Source organism: Suricata suricatta, chromosome 7 (genome assembly GCF_006229205.1).
Source record: "Suricata suricatta isolate VVHF042 chromosome 7, meerkat_22Aug2017_6uvM2_HiC, whole genome shotgun sequence".
Lineage (NCBI taxonomy): Eukaryota > Metazoa > Chordata > Mammalia > Carnivora > Herpestidae > Suricata > Suricata suricatta.
In genome coordinates this window covers 111,411,837-111,429,037 of record NC_043706.1, presented here as the reverse complement: position 1 = coordinate 111,429,037, position 17,201 = coordinate 111,411,837, and the positions used below count along the sequence as shown (strand labels likewise).

Below are 17,201 nucleotides of genomic sequence, written 5' to 3'. Positions count from 1 at the left end.
GTTAAGCATGTTCAAAATTAAAATTAAACGAATACTGTCTTTTTATGACAGTAACATATACTTCCTATGGAGCTTAATATATACATAGAATTAAACATCAGGGCAAAATCTGACTGGGTGACAATATGGAGGTAAAGTGTTATAAGATCTTGCCTCAGCTGGGAAGTGATAGACATACAAATGCATAGCATGCTCTGATAAATCAAAGATGAGTGCTATAATATTTATGGTAATTAGCAATAAAGACTGCAGAGAACACATGTTGATGAAAGGAAAAATAGAATGATTAAATGGGTGAAAATCTTTAATATCCAAAAAAAGAAGGCAGAAAAAATTATAAAACACAAATAGAAAACAAAGGGAATGTGGTACTTTTGAACCCAACTATCAGTAGAAATATTAAAGGTAAATTAATTAAACATCCAATTTAGAGACAATGATTGTTTAACTGGTTCAATTCAACTACATACGACTCACAAAAGACACCCCTCAAATAATGACACACAGAAGAATGGAAAATACTATATCAAGCAACACTAACAGAACAAAAGTTAGTGAACCTACAAAAATAAATCTTAAGGAGAGAATTATTGCTAGCAATAGTATGAAAAGATTAATACAGCTTCAATCCTGAATTTGTATGCCTCAAACAAAATAGTCTCAATATATATTCACAAAGACATATATAACTCACTGATGTTTTTATAACACTGTGCAGAATCCACAATCTTCTGGAGTGTGCAAATGCTACTGATCATATGCTAGATGAAAACAAGGTTCAAACACTGGAGTCTCAAATAACTGAAAACATAATGACCACACTAAAATTAAGTGAGAAAAAAACAGAAACAGAAAGATGAGAAAAACATTCAATAGTTGGGAAATAAAGCATTTAATTTCTAAGTAATTCATAAGTCACAAAAGAAATTACAATGAACACTGAAACTATATTAACCTTTTTTGGTTTATTTATTTATTTTGAGAGAGAGAGAGTGCAACTGGGGAAGAGCAGAGAAAGAGGGAGAGAGAGAATCCCAAGCAGACTCCACACCATCCGTGCAAAGCCCAACGAGGGCTCAAACTCAAGAACTGTGAAATCACGAACTGAGCCAAAATCAAGAGTTGAATGCTTACCCACCTGAGCCACCCAGGTGCCCCATAAATATTTTTGAATAAATCATAGTAAAAATGCAACATAATCAATCTTATATAACTAAAATCAAGTATGGTGCAAGTATGTACCCTTAAACAATGTTTGGAAAAAAGAAAGGCTAAAATAGTGATAACATAGGAACCTATTGAAGAATATAGAAAAAGTCATCTATAATCCAAAAAATTCAAAAATAAAAAAGACACATAGAAGCAGAATTCTATGCAATATTTAATGCTATATTAAATCTAATAGAGAAAATCAGCCAAGTCAAAAATTGACTATTTAAAAAGACTAATAAAACCCTATTAAACCTGTTGAGGACAAAAAAGACTACAAAACAATGTTAAAATGCAAAAAAGGGCATCACTACCAATCATTTATACATTGAAAAGGTAATAAAGGTATATCATTCACAAATTTGTGCCAATATACTTGATAATATAGGGAAAATGGATGAATTTACTAAAAAGCTCAACTCAACAGAGGAAAAAAAAAACCTCTAAAGAGGCTTACATTTCTTACAGCTATTGATCTGTACCTAAAATCCTACCCACAGGGAAAACATCTAGGGTCAAATGGCCTCGCTGCTGAATAGAAGTTAGAACACAGGTTATCTTTCAGGGAAGCAGGGGAGACAATGACTTAGAGAAAGCATGAGGGTAGTTTCGAAGTTACTGGTTACATTAATCGCGGTGGTAGTTACTTGGATAGGTTTACTTTGTGAAAATTCACCAAGCTTTTCACTTAGGATTTGTCATTTCTTTTATATGCATGTTTCACTTTGATAAACCCACTAGATAGGTTACATATACATGAAAAATAAATGTTTTTAAAAAGACATTGTCAGACTAGATAAAATGTGAAAACTCATCTCCATACTGTTTGTAAAGAAACCATATATAACATGGAAGGTGAAAGCTAAGTGAAAATTAACGACAAGATTTTTGAAAATCCCACAAATGATAACAAAATGAAGCTGATATAAGCAAAATAATACCAGAGAGAAAAAGTTTTGAAGAGCATACCAGTAATGAATAAGGTCACTTCGTAATGATTAAAAATTCAATTAACCAAGAGGATATAATCACAGCAACAAAGTAGACAGTGTTATAAAAGAGTTTCAATGTCAGAGTGATGCTTTTTAGACTTTCTCCATATAAATATTAATTTTCATAAGTTACTGTATATTAAATACAATTTTCTTAAGTTATATGCCAAGTGAAGCTTGTAAATATTATCTAAATATCTCACTATTTAAACTGTTTTTGAACTTAACCTAGCTTCTGCTTTGCTTTTGTACATCATTCTCATTATAACTCCAGTCCATTGTTCCCTGCTCAGCATTACTTTCAGTAGGAGCTCAGGAACTAATTTTTACTGAGTATCAAGTAATGTGCAGCAGTGTGTTGCACTATTTGCCTACATTAAACTACTTTATCCTTATAACAATCTTCTTCACAAGGAAATGATACTATTAACTCTATTTTATATATGACTAAATCGAAGGGTGTAAAACTGGGACAATTTACCAAAGGCAAATGAACCAATAAGTGACAGGTCAGGAACTGGAGCTTGAGCAAAATTGTATCTACTCTCTTCTTTTTAACCTCATTCTCATCCTTTTGCCATTATTTTAGAGACTTGGGGTCATACTGAGAACATGTATTATCTACGAACTAAAACACACATGCTATCATATAACTTAAATATGCAGTCAGCCTCTAAAGAAATATATGTATGTATAGGTACAATAATATACATATTATATATATAACACATAGAATATGTTATAAAACTTAGACTCCAAGAATAAAATGGGAGAAGACACAGTATGCACCAACATGAGGAAATGCAGTTGTGATCTATGTGTGGAAGTCATCAGACAGCTGTGAAAAACTGCCCACATTCAGTCTATTTTAGGCAGTTCTGTTCAAACTTTCCATAACAGAATTAGTATGATTTTAAATTTTTAACAGATCCTTTCCCACAGATTTTTAACTGATCTCTTCCTTATGTATTATTACTTCTGTTTTTAAAGAAACAATTCTCTAATTTAGTCTCTGATTTCAAGAATCATTTGCCAGGGCAGTCAGCTTGAGACCTCCTGAAATAGGACCTGTATCTCCAAACATTCCCATCATCATGGTGTTGTCATAATTTATGTTAATAGCATTTTATATCAAAACACATATATCTTATGTCTATACTCTAGTTTCCATAGCATCATGGTAGGCTTTTATCTCCTTTTACATCTTTTCCTTTTTCACTAAGAAATGATGAAATATCAACTTCAAAAATTACAGTCTTGGGGCACCTGGGTGGCTCCGTCAGTTAAGCAAACAACTTTGGCTCAGGTAGTGGTCTCACAGTAAATGAGTTCGAGCCCCACGTTGGGCTTTCTGCTGTCAGTGTGGAGCCCACTTCTGATCTTAGGTGTCCCTCTCTCTGCCCCTCCCTAGCTCACTCTCTTTCTCTCTCAAAAATAAACAAACATTTATATATTTATATATATCTATTGGTTAAATTAGTCTTACTTCTCTGTGATGAAAGAAGAGTGCAATGAATTGAAACCTGCTTTTCCTAAATAAAGCTACAAACATGGTAAAGTCATACAGGGTAACAAATATGACTGAAGTTTAGAATATGTTTGGGGAAAAGGATTAATGAGTAAATTTACTTGGTGTTATTCAGCCTGAACCTTAAAGAAAAAGTCACAAATTTTAAAATGTACAGCATATTTTATTGTAACATCAAAATGAGATTACTTTGTTTAATTCTCAATGTTAATAAGATGCTTACCTCATGGAGTAATGTTTTGTACTGTTCATTCATATAATCATTTATTCATTTAGCCTAAAATTTTTGAGTGCCTCATATATGAGGTACTATTCTAAGTGCTGAGAATGTGGCAATTAAAAAAAAGATAGCAGCACCTTGTGACTCAGTATGCTAAGTGTCTGACTTTGGCTTGGGTCATGACCTCATGGTCTGTGAGTTCAAGCCCTGTGTCAGGCTCCAAGCTAAGAGCTCAGAGCCTAGAGCCTGCTTTGGATTCTGTATCTCCCTCTCTCTCTACCCCTCCCCAACTCGCACTCTGTCTCTCTCTTGAAAAAAAAAATTAAACATTGAAAAAAAAAAGAAAAATATCCCCACTCCTACGAAAATTGCATTTCAAATGTTGAGGTAAAAGCAACATTCAACAAAAATAGGAAAGCATGCATAGTAATAGGCTGCAATATATTCTATGGAGAAAATATATTGGGAAGTAGGGTAGTAGAAAGGAGTTTGTAATTTAAAATTTTTTTAATGTTTTACTTATTTTTGATACAGAGAGAGACAGAGCATGAGAGGGGGAGGGGCAGAGAGAGAAGGAGACACAGAGCCAGAAGCAGGCTCCTGGCTCTGATCTAGCTCTCAGCACAGAGCCTGATGCAGGGCTTGAACCCACGAACGTGAGATCTGACCTGAGCCGAAGTTGGAGGCTTAACCGACTGAGCCACCCAGGCGCCCCAGGAGTTTGTAATTTTAAATAGAATTATCATAGATGTTGTCTCTAAGAAGATGGCACTTGAGGGGTGCCTGAGTGGCTCAGTCGGTTGAGCGTCCAGCTTCGGCTCAGGTCATAATTTCACGGTTTGTGGGTTTGAGCACCCCCATCAGGCTCTGTGCTGACAGCTAGCTCAGGGCCTGGAGCCTGTCTTCAGATTCTGTATCTCCCTCTTTCTGACCCTCCCCTGCTCACGCTGTCTCTCTCAGTCTCTCAAAAGTAAATAAAAAGCATAAAAATTTTTTTAAAAAAAGGTGGCACTTAAATAAAAACTCAAAGGACATGAGCAAACAGGTTAAATGTAAATTGGGAGAAATGATTCCAGAAAGAGGAAGAATAAGTGGAAAGGTCGTGAGGCAGGAACAGCAAGTACAGAGATCTTTAAGACCTGATGAAGACACCAGAAGGGAAACTGAACATGGGAGAGGAGCTGAGAAACAAAATGGGGTGAAATAAAGATCTTGTAAATACGGCTGGATCATTGTCCTTTTCCCACTGGGTGGGATGGAAAGTCATTAGGGAGTGTTACTGGAAGGAGTGATATAATCTGATTTTGTACTAATAAGATCCATGTGACTGCTATGCTGAATGTAGACTGAAGGGGAGACGGAACTAATACTGTGCACAGTGTAGACACTAAAGCTGGTTGTCACCTTCATTAACGATTAAAAGGTTAGCATATATTCACTTAGAGGAAGAATATATTTTCTAATTACTGTAGATTCGACTTATGACATTGAATCAATGATCTTAAAAGAAGAATAAAAATAAAAAACTAAAGCAGGTAAAGAACAGTGATTGTAATTATATTCTGCTATACTAAACAAGATGTGTTCATGCAGGACATCTTTAATGTGTAGATTATAATGTCCTCTATAGTTAGTTTTATATTCATCAATTTAGCAGTGCCCCAAATACTACCAAGAAAAAAAATTCAGTGATTTGAAGAGCAGCCATGGACCTTTCCTGCATCAAATTTCCTAAGTTCCTGCAAAATGCCGAACTCCATGATGGAATAAACAGAAACCTTTGTCTTCAAGGACTCAAAACAGAGTGGGACTCCAGGGAAAGAAACATCTGATCACTGCGCCGTGGGCTAATAATGGCTTTGTGGAGATCTGTCTCCAGGAGGAAACCCTGACATTGAAAAGAATGTAGTGATAGAAGCATATTCAACAGCACTCTTTAAATTTTTATGGCTTTTTAATATATTACATGTGCATGACTCCTTTGTTTATTTAGGTAATGAGATATTAACTAAATGATATCATTTATCTCCATCCAAACTTTTGAATGCTTATATGTTATCCTCCTCCCTCCCCTCCCTCTTTTGCATTCTTTAATAGGGGGAGCTAATGTTCTCTAAGCTATAGAACAATTGATTTGTTTAACAGGAATGAGTAAGAGGAGTGTGAGAAAAGAATGTGCAATGAAAGAATAACAATCTTCCTTTGAGATTGAAAATTTGATCATCCTTATTATGTTTAAACAAAAAATATTAAATATATAAAAAAATTGAACTTACTGAAATATTTTAATGTATTTCATACTTTATTATTTCAAAAATGTTCAATCATTTCATTAACAGTTTAAGGATATAGGAACAGTGGCTGCATGCTACTCACATAGATTCTAAAAGTATAGAATTTGCACAGTAATGCTAATTCAACCTCTTTCCAAACCTCATTTAACACTACTAACCTAACTCACTAAATATGTCTCTATAAGGTCAATGGATATAATATTTAGGTCTAGATCTCTGTCACTGCAAGACTATCTTCCTTTACAAATGCATTTTTAATTTTGGGGGATAGACCAGAAAGAGAGGTGAATTGTTTATCAAAATCAAGGAGATCCCTACACATGCATATAACTAATTTCATGACATTTCCTGGATTATGCAGGAATGATAATGACCTCACATTATGTTAACAAAGTCTATCAAAAAGCTGCCCCCTGTGTTTTACCCCAGTTGCCTCCAGTTGGCTTTCTTCCTAAATAAATCGAAGGGAGAGAAAATGGTCGGGTTTTTTAAGTCATAAGATGAGATCAGATATAACACATATTGAGGTAAAAATCTGTTGGAAGGGAGCTAAAAGGGATTATTTTGGACATTCTATTAACTTTCAAGTCGCCATTATTGCCTTGTAAATTGATGTATATTTTTCTTTGTGACCATACTGGATTTTTATATACACAGTGTGCAGTTAAGCTTCTCTTCAGGTTTATGCTTATGTCAAGACCTTATAATACCCAAAATTGCTATTTTGCTATTATCATCACTTCAAATTTCTTGCCATGATATTGCAATATTTATTATGCTAATCTAGAAATTGGAGCACAGCATGATTAAGTCATTTGCTCAAGATACGCTGTGAGTAAATAACAGAATTGGGAAAAGTTAATAATCCCTCAGTAATAAGAATCTGAAAACAATCTATTAATAAAATAAGGAGCCACTTTCTTCTCAATAAATTGTCATGTTTTTAGTACTTCTCTAGAATGTTAAAATGTAAAAAGGAATTTCTTGGTGTAATCTATAAAGATTTAATCAAGGAAATTCAATGGTGGCTGTTTATATTTAAAATAGTAATTTTATTAACAGTATTCCACAGAGGAGCCAAGTATATATCAACAACAACAAGTAAAACTAACACTGGCTGAAATTCATACACCTCCAAATAAAAAGGAGAGTTAAGGAATGGTCAAATCTCTTGCTGAATCAATGACAAACACTTAGTGATATTTACCTATTCACTATAAAACTACTGTCCTTGGCTCCCAGTAGGATAATCGCTCATATTATGCTAAATAACCTATTAAGCCTTCATGGTTTAGGTAAAAGCCATGCCATTTTAGAGGCATACTAAAATGTACTAGAAAATGAGAGATCTAATCTCTTGTTTTATAATAAAACAGTGGATGTATTCTCCTGTAGAAGCCAGGAGATCCTAGTGTGGTACTTCTAGAATCCAAGAAATACACGAAGCCCTTAAAATTATATACCAAAACTTCTCATGAGCAACCTAAGCTAGTCTTCAGATCACAGTTTAGGAAATATTGGTATGGATTCAGACTACCCAGCTTGAAATCCTCGCCTTGTCCATAATAAGCTTTGTAAAGAAGGCCAAGTCACTTGACTTATTTCTAAGTCTCAGTGTTTTTTATTAAATAAGGATAATAATTCCAGCTGTCCTTTTATGATATTTGTGAGAAGTAAATGAATAATAAGGATGTCCACATTGTCTCTGTTGCCAGTACATTGAAACATGCCTGCCTGCTGCTTTGTTCCTTAGCTAAACAAATTCCAGGAATATGTTCCATAGTTTGTTACTCCGAGCCTAAGACCAAAGGAGAGATCTTAAACTTCTTCTTGCCTGAAGAATTTCATTACGAAAACAGATCATAAAACCTACTTAAATTAAAACCTGGAGTCAAATAGAAATAAGGACTTACTTAATTTTACAAATTGCACTGCCCTTCTCTTGAACATACAATATGTTGATTTTTGGGAAGTAGAAGGGGGTTAGCATAAATATGGACATGGATGGGAGCCATCCTGCAATAGAGGGGCCCATGGACAGCTTCCACTAGGTGTACTCCAGACTTTGGAGTTAGGTAGACCTGTCTTATAAGTAGAATTTTATAAGTTGTTATGAAGACTGAACTATAAAAGTTGTCTTGTAGTATTCACTCATTTTAAGGCTATTAATCTAAACAGGAAAACAAATCTATATAAGTCTTAAGACATCACGTGGGAGAGATGCAAAGCAAACCTAGGAGCAAAGAAATGTCTTCATTGAGAAATGGGCTTTCAGGTGGATGCTGATCTGTTGAATTAATAATGATAGGAATGTTATATGGAAACCAATTTGACAATAAACTACTAAAAATTTTTAAAAAATAATGATAGAAATGTTGACAAGAAATAATTTAATAAAAAATTGTAATGGTACCATCCAGTTTTAAATTAGATGGAAAAAAATGCTTCTATGCTTATTAAGTATATACCATTATGGTTGAGAGCAAAGAGTAATAAAACTGATTTATGTAGATTATGTTAAGAGTTGACTCTTGCAGAGTGCCTGAGTGACTCAGTTGGTTAAGTATTCCACTTCAGCCCAGGTCACGATCTCGCAGTCCATGAGTTTGAGCCTGGTGTAAGGCTCTGTGCTGACAGCTCAGAGCCTGGAATCTGCTTTAGATTCTGTGTCTCCCTCTCTCCCCTCCCCTCCCCTCCCGTTCCCCTGCTCATGCTCGCTCACTCTTTCTCTCTCTCTCTCTCTCTCTTTCAAAAACAAATAACATTAAAAAAAAAGAGTTGACTCTTAAGTTGCTCCATGTGCAACTTAAAGAAAAAGCAGAGAGTAAACTAGAGAAATCAACCATCACTATTGATTAAGTCCTTATTTCAGATGATGACCCAAGGTAACAGACAGCAGACTCACTTCTGATTGGGAAGTCTGACTTTCAAAGACCACATGAAGAGAGAGAACCACTGAGACTCATAAAGAACTAAGCTGTCTTTATCAGAAGAGGGATGAAGTCCACTTTGAAGGTGGGATCCTCAGGGGATTCATGAACAAGACTTCACTGACCTAAAACACGATTGATCAGTGTGGTAGTTTGCCCTGCCATGCCTTGATAGAGCTCTGAGACGTCCTGGGAAATACCATTAACTCAAGGCTGACATTCAGCTGTTAGATGGGTAGATATAAATCCATGCCAGCTGGCGATTTAGCTGCAGTTGAGCCCTTGCTGCTTGCTCAGGGCCTGAGTTGTCCCAGATGGGTAAAGAGAAGATCTCCTGTGAGACCCATCAGCCAACAATTTGTAGTTCCCCAATGTGTATGCCCTGGCAAAAATGAGCCCAAGCTCTGAAGATGGGCGGTTGTATTCCTGTTGATCATAAACAGCATCCATACATGAAATGGCTGGTGTCTGTCTAGTCCTCTGAGAATGTGGCTAACTCTCATTGGCTGGTGCTTCCCTCCACAATAACCACCTGTGGAAATATGACCTCTAGAGTGTATATATAGTATCGTCACTAACTTTCTTGGCCATTCTGTCTTCAGTAACCCCAAAATGCCTTACTGCACTATCCCTGGGCCCAGGAGAAATGGCTGAGAGCCTTTTTCACATGTTTCCAGGGAATGAGAAAGAGGCTGAGTTACAGAAGCCATCTAAGTTAAACGCCCCCAGTCTCAGCCTTCAGTCAATTAAATTAGCTTTTATATTTGGGATAACAGCAAAATATGAGAACATTTTACCAGATTCCATCCTATCTGCAAGCCTAAATAATTTGGGGTGATGGTGGTTCTTGATTAATAACTTCAGCCTGATCTGAATATTGTGAACGGAAAGAAGAAAGAAATTAAGTGTAGAAGGCACCCAGGCTACTGCCACACAAAGTCTAACAACTTGAACATCAATTTTATACAACTACAAGGCTTGTTACCTCATTTAGTGGCCCAAGTTTAATTTAAGAATCAACTGTCACAGCTTGTTCAACTCTCAGTAATGAGAGGCAATTTACTCAAGAGCCCTGTTATCCAGGAGCCTTTCAGTGCACACACCATGAGCAGATCGGGAGAATTGTAGTATTTTAAAAGTTAAAAATGGCACTATTATATTTTCTTTATGTAAAACTTAGTTGATCGATATTTTCATCATTAACTCTCATTAGTCAAAACAGAGTTCTAAACTCATCATGTGAATTCATTTTCCTTGTGCTTTAGAAATAAATGCCAAATTCACCCAAGGACTAGTAACTAAACAAATAGTAAACCCAAGATACAATTTAAAAAATAGAAAATGGTAAATTAAAAAAAAAGGGACTATACCTGCTGTAAATCCAGTGTAATTGTCACATAATGGTATTCGATTCCATTTTTAATACTGGGACTTTGCCACCAAGTGTTCTTTCCATCAATAGCATTTGTAATCGGGTGTCTCTCTATTGAAGCAGCAGCATGTGAAAGGACAAAAAAAAAAAAAAGATCATATGATGAATTTATAGCTGTTTCTTTAAGGAGAAAAAAGTAAAACTAAATTGAAGCCATCATCACATGACTATCAAATGTCAAAATATTATAAAAAGAATAATTCATATCTTCAAGAGAATTTATTTAATGCCAACTTTTTCATACCACTCTATAAGGCAGTACAAAATGCTTAAATATTTAGGCTATAAGAGAAGCTGTTCAACACTCTAGCCATCAACTCATAGGCACCTTTAAAGATTACTACAGAAATTAAGTGTGAAGAAATAATATTGAAATCTGATTGATATGCCAGTCATTCAAAGAAGCAAAAACTACTATTTGAGGCAGCTCTACTATGCCATCCACACTGTGGGGAAAAAACCATAAAATTCTAAATTGTGGGTTCTTGAAGCTTTGCCCTTCTGATACGTTCATTATTACCAAGACTTGAGCAGCCCAATGTGTTACCTGGGAATTTTTTTTTAAGTTTATTTATTTGTGAGTTGGAGAGGGACAGAGATGGGAGAGGGAGAATCCCAAGTAGGCTCTGCACTGTCAGCACAGAGCCCAATGTAAGGTTTGAACCCATGAACTGGGAGATCATGACCTGGGCCAAAACCAAAAGTTAGATGCTTAATTGACTCACCATCCAGGAGCCCCAGTTTCTTGGGCTTAATATAAAAGGTTGTCAAATCCATCCTATGAGGCTTTTCATTGTCAGTCCTTAACTTGCCACCTTTCAACCAGTATTTAAAAATATAATGAGGGACAAGGTGCCTGGGTGGCTCAGTTGGTTGAGTATCAGATTTTGGATCAGGTTTTGATCTCATGATTAGGTTTGTGGGGTTCGAGCACTGCTTCAGGTTTGCTGCTGTCAGTGAAGAGCCTGCTTTAGATCCTCTGTTCGCTTTTCTCTCTGCTCCTCCTGATAGGACTATAGAGCAGAGGACAGAACAAAAATGTTCTATTTTTATTGCTAAATTGTTTAATTCGACTAAACAACTGGATGGGCTTTGTTTTGTCCCAAGTCTTATCACATTAGCAGTCCATTGAGATGAGGCATCCTATCTCATTAATAAAAAGTAAAACTGCTGACCATATTTAATAGTTAGCACTAGTGAATTTGTGTCAGGTCTTTATAATGACAACAAATACCATAACCATAACCAAATATCAAACAAATGCCCTTGTGGTGTCAGTGGGTGCTGAAACTGTGTCAGGTCTTTATAATGACAACAAATACCATAACCATAACCAAATATCAAACAAATGCCCTTGTGGTGTCAGTGGGTGCTGAAACTGACACATTAGGAATCAGGGCCATAAATGAAATATTACTGGCATTGCTTCTGAAGAAAAATAAATATCAGAGCAAACATTCCCCAAATATCCCCTGGAATCTTCTTTACAGACTGTGGGTTTAATACGTTTTAGAAAAACACACACATAACCACAGTTCCAAATCAAATTTGTGGCTTAGGTAATTCTGGGAGAAGCTGTCTAATTGGAAATTTTTATATCTGCCACCTCCGGTCAAATTGATACGAGAATTAGTCACAAAGATGAGGATTGAGAGATGAATCAACAATTAACCATAATCCCCATTATGAAAGTTTAATCATAATTAATTTGCAAATACTGATTAATTGTTGGCATACTTCCCTTATTTAGAATGAGATAGAAACTTATAACATCCTCAACAGGGATAGCTATACAAGTACATCCAAGGGCTAACTGCATCAGAATATTGGCCAGGGAATCACTGATGAAGTAAATCTTTCAAACAGCTAATTTTTAATTGGAAAGCACAATCTATTAACAGAAAGTTCAAGCTTCCTTTCCTTTGTATGGCAAATTACACACAGACCTGCCCTCTGAGTTCTAGCCATTTGATTCATTTGTAAAACTTTATCATCTGCTCTTCTAACTTTTACAAAATATATTTATGTAGTTTAGTGCTAGATTTATTTTCTTATAGGGTATTGTTCTTTCCATACTTCTAGTTCCAAAACAGGACTTTGAGATGTAGTGAAGCTGGTAGCTTAAAATTAATCACACAAATAGATCCAGATTATGATTGGTTAAAAAACACTTCAGGCAGGGGCACCTGGGTGGCTTAGTCAGTTGAGCTTCCAAACCGACTTTCGCTCAGGTTGTGATCTCATGGCTGGTGAATTTAAGCCCCACCTAGGGCTCTGTGCTGACAGCTCGGAGCATGGAACCTGGTTTGTATTCTGTGGCTCCCCCTCTCTCACTGTTCCTCCCCCTCTCACACTCTGTCTCTCTCTCTCTCTCTCTCAAAAATAAATAAACCTTTAAAAAGGTTTTTTTTAAAAACACTTCAGGTAAATAAAAATGAAGAAATACAAGACATACTTCCTATGCATTTTGCTTCACTAAACCAAACTGTTCACTTCTGTCCCAATATAAAACTACAGGATGGGCTTGCTTAAATATGGATGCCTTCCATGGAGACACAAGAGACCTGACCATGTACTCTGAAGGGAGAAGTGACAGGGTCACTCTTGGACTCAGTTTAGTAAATGCATTTCATCCATTTTTCTAACCAAGAGTCTCCACTTGGGAAACCTGGGTGACTCATTCAGTTAGGTGTCTCACTCTTGATTTCTCCTCAAGGTTCATGGGCTCCATGCTGACAGTGCGGAGGCTGCTTGGGATATTCTCTCTCTCTCTCTCTCTCTCTCTCTCTCTCTCTCTCTCTCTCTCTCTCTCTCTCCCCCTCTCCCTCTCCCTCTCTCTCTCTGCCTCCCCCTGCTTATGCACTCTCTTACTTTCCCAAGAATAAAAAATATATATGTATATTTAATAAAAAAAAGAGTCTCCCCTCAATTATTTTCCACCTCAAGCTTTGCATCTGCCTTCCCTCCTGTCTCTATGACTGTACACATTTCTTTGTTTTTCTCCTTTCCTGGAATACCTTTCCTAATCTCAGGCAATTCAGTTTTTTAATGCTCAGCTAAGTCTGACCACCTCTTGGAACTTCCTCTCAATACTTCAGTTCCCACTAATGTTTTCCTTCTCAGAAATTCTACACCACTTTTTATTTTTAAGTTTATTTATTTGTTGAGAGAGAACAAGAGAGAGAGTGGGGGAAGGGAGTTAGAAAGGGAGGGAGGGAGGGGGAGAGAGAGAGAAAGAGAGAGAAAATCTCAAGCAGGCTTTGCACTATGCGCTCAGAACTGGATGCAGTGCTCAATCTTACCAAATGTGAGACCATGACCTGAGCTGAAATTTAGAGTCAGCAGCTTAATGGACTAAATCATCCAGGTGCCCTTCTACATCATTACAATATATACTACAAGGTAATAAGCCCTGAGTTTACTGTTTCGAATATTATTTAATTGCTTTCTATATACAAGCCTTATTTATCCTAACATTGTACTTATTGGTAGGAACTACACATATATGTATTTATATTTATACACATACATATATACATGTATTCACACATACACAATTTTACATAGTTCACCTAACTCTCCTCTGCTCAGCCCATCCTAACCACACATCCACCCTACCCATCCCCTCCCCACCATTTCCATGCCTCCAGGCTTTCTCACTTATTTGTGAGAGCTATCACAAAGATATGTGATATCAGGGCTATTAGTCTAAACCGATGGCAGTTTCTCCCCATCAGGCTTCATTTTCTTCTCTAATGAATCTAAAGCTCATAGTCTATCAATTCATTTATCTTCCATACTTGACTTCAAATTTCTTGGCACCTTATTTTTCCATTCCACTTTCTCTGCAAAATCCATGAGGATCACCACAAACATTTGATTCTTCCATTCTACCTCATACAGAATTCTTACTTTATTCTCACTAGAGTTCAGTCATTCTCCTTCTATTTCCCAAAGGGGCTAATCAGAATTTTACTTCTTTCCTTAACAGAAGACCTCGACACACATATTAATAGAAAATTAAAAGCATTAAGTAAGAATTTCCTCCCAAATACTCCCTTCTGTCTGCCTCTACTCATCTTCCCTCTTTCTGATTTGATTAGTTAAAAACTATGTCTTCTCACCTGTGTTCAGTGGCTTACTTGTTTTTACCTCTAGAGATCTACCACCCCCACTATCACTTTATTCTCAACCTTCCTGGTCTGTCTTTTCAGATTGAAACTTGCTCAAATGCCCCATTTCTGAAAACCTTCAAAACACAACATCTTCTGTCAACGTCTTCCATTCTCTTTCACACCAAGGATATTTGAGAGAATACACCTACACACCTCTTTCTTTCCTTTTAACCGCTCACTTACTAACTTGTGAATGTGGCTTTTGCCTCATCCATCCACTGACTGCTTTAACAAGGTTACCAATGTGTGTCCATATTGTCAAAATCAAGGAAAATCTATTTTACACTTTTCTACTCAATACCTTGAAGTAGTTAACATGGTCGATTATTCTTCCTGAAAATTCTTTCCTTCCTCACATGCATGGTGCCTGAATCTTCTGACTTCCTTCCATTGATTTTGTTTCTCTTTATCGCCTTCCTAGGTTCTGCTAGACCTACCTCCCTTAGCTTCCAATGTCTCCGCAGGGCTTTGACCCAGGACCTTTGCCCTTATTGTTCCAAAACATAAGCAAACAGATATGTTCTATCACTCCCCACTCCTATACCTATATCATAATAATCTGTATCATAGAAATAATCAGTCATTAAAAGCCACAGAAGGTTTCTGGTAGTTGCTATCTTAAGATTTTTTAAACATTCTGTGATACACAAGACTACAAGTTTTAATCACAAAAGTTCCAATTCTCCAAACATAATAATGTTTTCAGCATTTCTAAATAATACAATAGAGAGGGGACTGTGCATTCAACCCTTTAACCAGTTCCAATAAAGAGCACACAATGCCTTCCGACTTTATTTTGAGATAAAAAATGTACATTGTGAGAGAAAATTTCTTTCACTTTATTAGTTTTACAACTTAAAGACAAAATGGAACTAAGCAAATTTTAAAATGCTATCACTGTGAAGTTCTATCCCCATTAGAACTCACCTCTTTGACATTAAGTATTCACATTATTAACTTCCCCAACAGATATATTGGATAATTTCCTCATGCATATCTCTAAATCAACTTCCATCTCTAGAATACTCTCACACCATTCTCCCTTTCTTCATGTAAATTCTTTACCCTTTAAGCCAAATTACTTAGCATTATCTGAATGCATCATGCTGTTCCATAATTCCAAGACTTATGTATGCTTTTTCTTTTATAATCCTTTTCCTCTAAATCTTATTTCTGCAGTACATGGGTCACTTTCTCCCAGAAATACTTAAATAGCCTCTCTCATGTTCCCTTAACACTCAATTTACTTTTCTGGTTCCCCTATTTCCCCTCTAAATCACTCAAGTCAAGAACTATGTATGATTTACCATTATACTTTAGTACAATGCATTGCTAGTAGCAGGGGTTCAAATACTTGCTGAATAAACACATAAGTGAATCTGAGATGTCAGTGTAGTTCATAGAAGCCAGCAAGAGGGCTTTGTATGACACTTCTCCTTAGAACTCCCTTATGAAGGTGGTTAAGAGCATTCATAATCTGTTTCCAGCCTCTGCACAAGACCCATTTCTACATTCTGCCTTTCAATGCTTTTAGTTCTAGCCATTCCAACTACTTGTATTTCCCTGAGCAAGTAAGGTGTTTTGTCTTATTCTCAGCTTTCCAGCACCCCCTCTTCTCACTCTCTCTTCCTTACCTGCTTATTTAATACTTACCCTTGAGTCTCAGCTCAGATAGCACTTCTGGCAAGCCTTCCTTTGCACCACGACTAATTTGTAACCCTCTTCTCTCTCCCTCATGCTCCTATGCTCATTCTTTACTTTGTAACGTTTGCCAATGTCTTCACTCATTGAAGTGAGGGACCATACCTTATTCCTGTTGGATCTTCCTCACCAGAGTACCTCGTACATAAGTGACCAATGAATGACTAAAGCTTGCACTAATAATCACATCCTCAGATGCCTTTTGGAGGTAGCGAACCTAATGACAGGCACAAGTGTTCAGCTAGAAAACTCTCCTCAAGCACTATACCTGGACATATAGAGAACTCCAGTAATGTTTGTCAGATGATAGAGTAGATGTATAAAGAAGCTCCCAATGGAGGAAAAGGTCTAGGAATTTGGGGGCCACAAACCCTTTGACTTGGATGGAACTTCAACCCAAAGTCACTCAACTACAGATCCCAGCCAGTGCTATGCAAATACATATAAAATACATACGGTATGGATTGCTGCTGTTTTGATTGCAGATTCGACACTGGGGGTTTCGCACGGGCTGTCCAGGGACATGCTCTACCAATTTGCAATACATTTCAGGTCCTTTTTCTCCACACGTTGCATTTGTGGTGATGAGGGCATTAGAAGCAAGATTCAGGACAGCAGGGAATAAACCTGAAAAAGAAGGACAAGTGAAGGTGTGTGGTAGCAACATGGTATGATTTGTTATGTTTCAAGATGAAATTAAGATAGGATATTTTTCAGAGC

The 17,201-nt window shown here is 36.6% G+C and overlaps 1 protein-coding gene across 1 annotated transcript in view; it reads right to left on the bottom strand.

Moving 5' to 3' along the window:
• Positions 1 to 17,201, bottom strand: part of LAMA2 (laminin subunit alpha 2) — a 600,504-nt gene that overhangs the window by 438,840 nt on the left and 144,463 nt on the right. Inside the window, exons 2-3 of the mRNA XM_029943224.1 lie at positions 16,938 to 17,108; positions 10,544 to 10,656 (exon numbers count right to left, since the gene is read on the bottom strand). Of these exons, the coding sequence (XP_029799084.1) occupies positions 10,544 to 10,656; positions 16,938 to 17,108 (284 nt within the window). The remainder of the gene's footprint in view (positions 1 to 10,543; positions 10,657 to 16,937; positions 17,109 to 17,201) is intronic.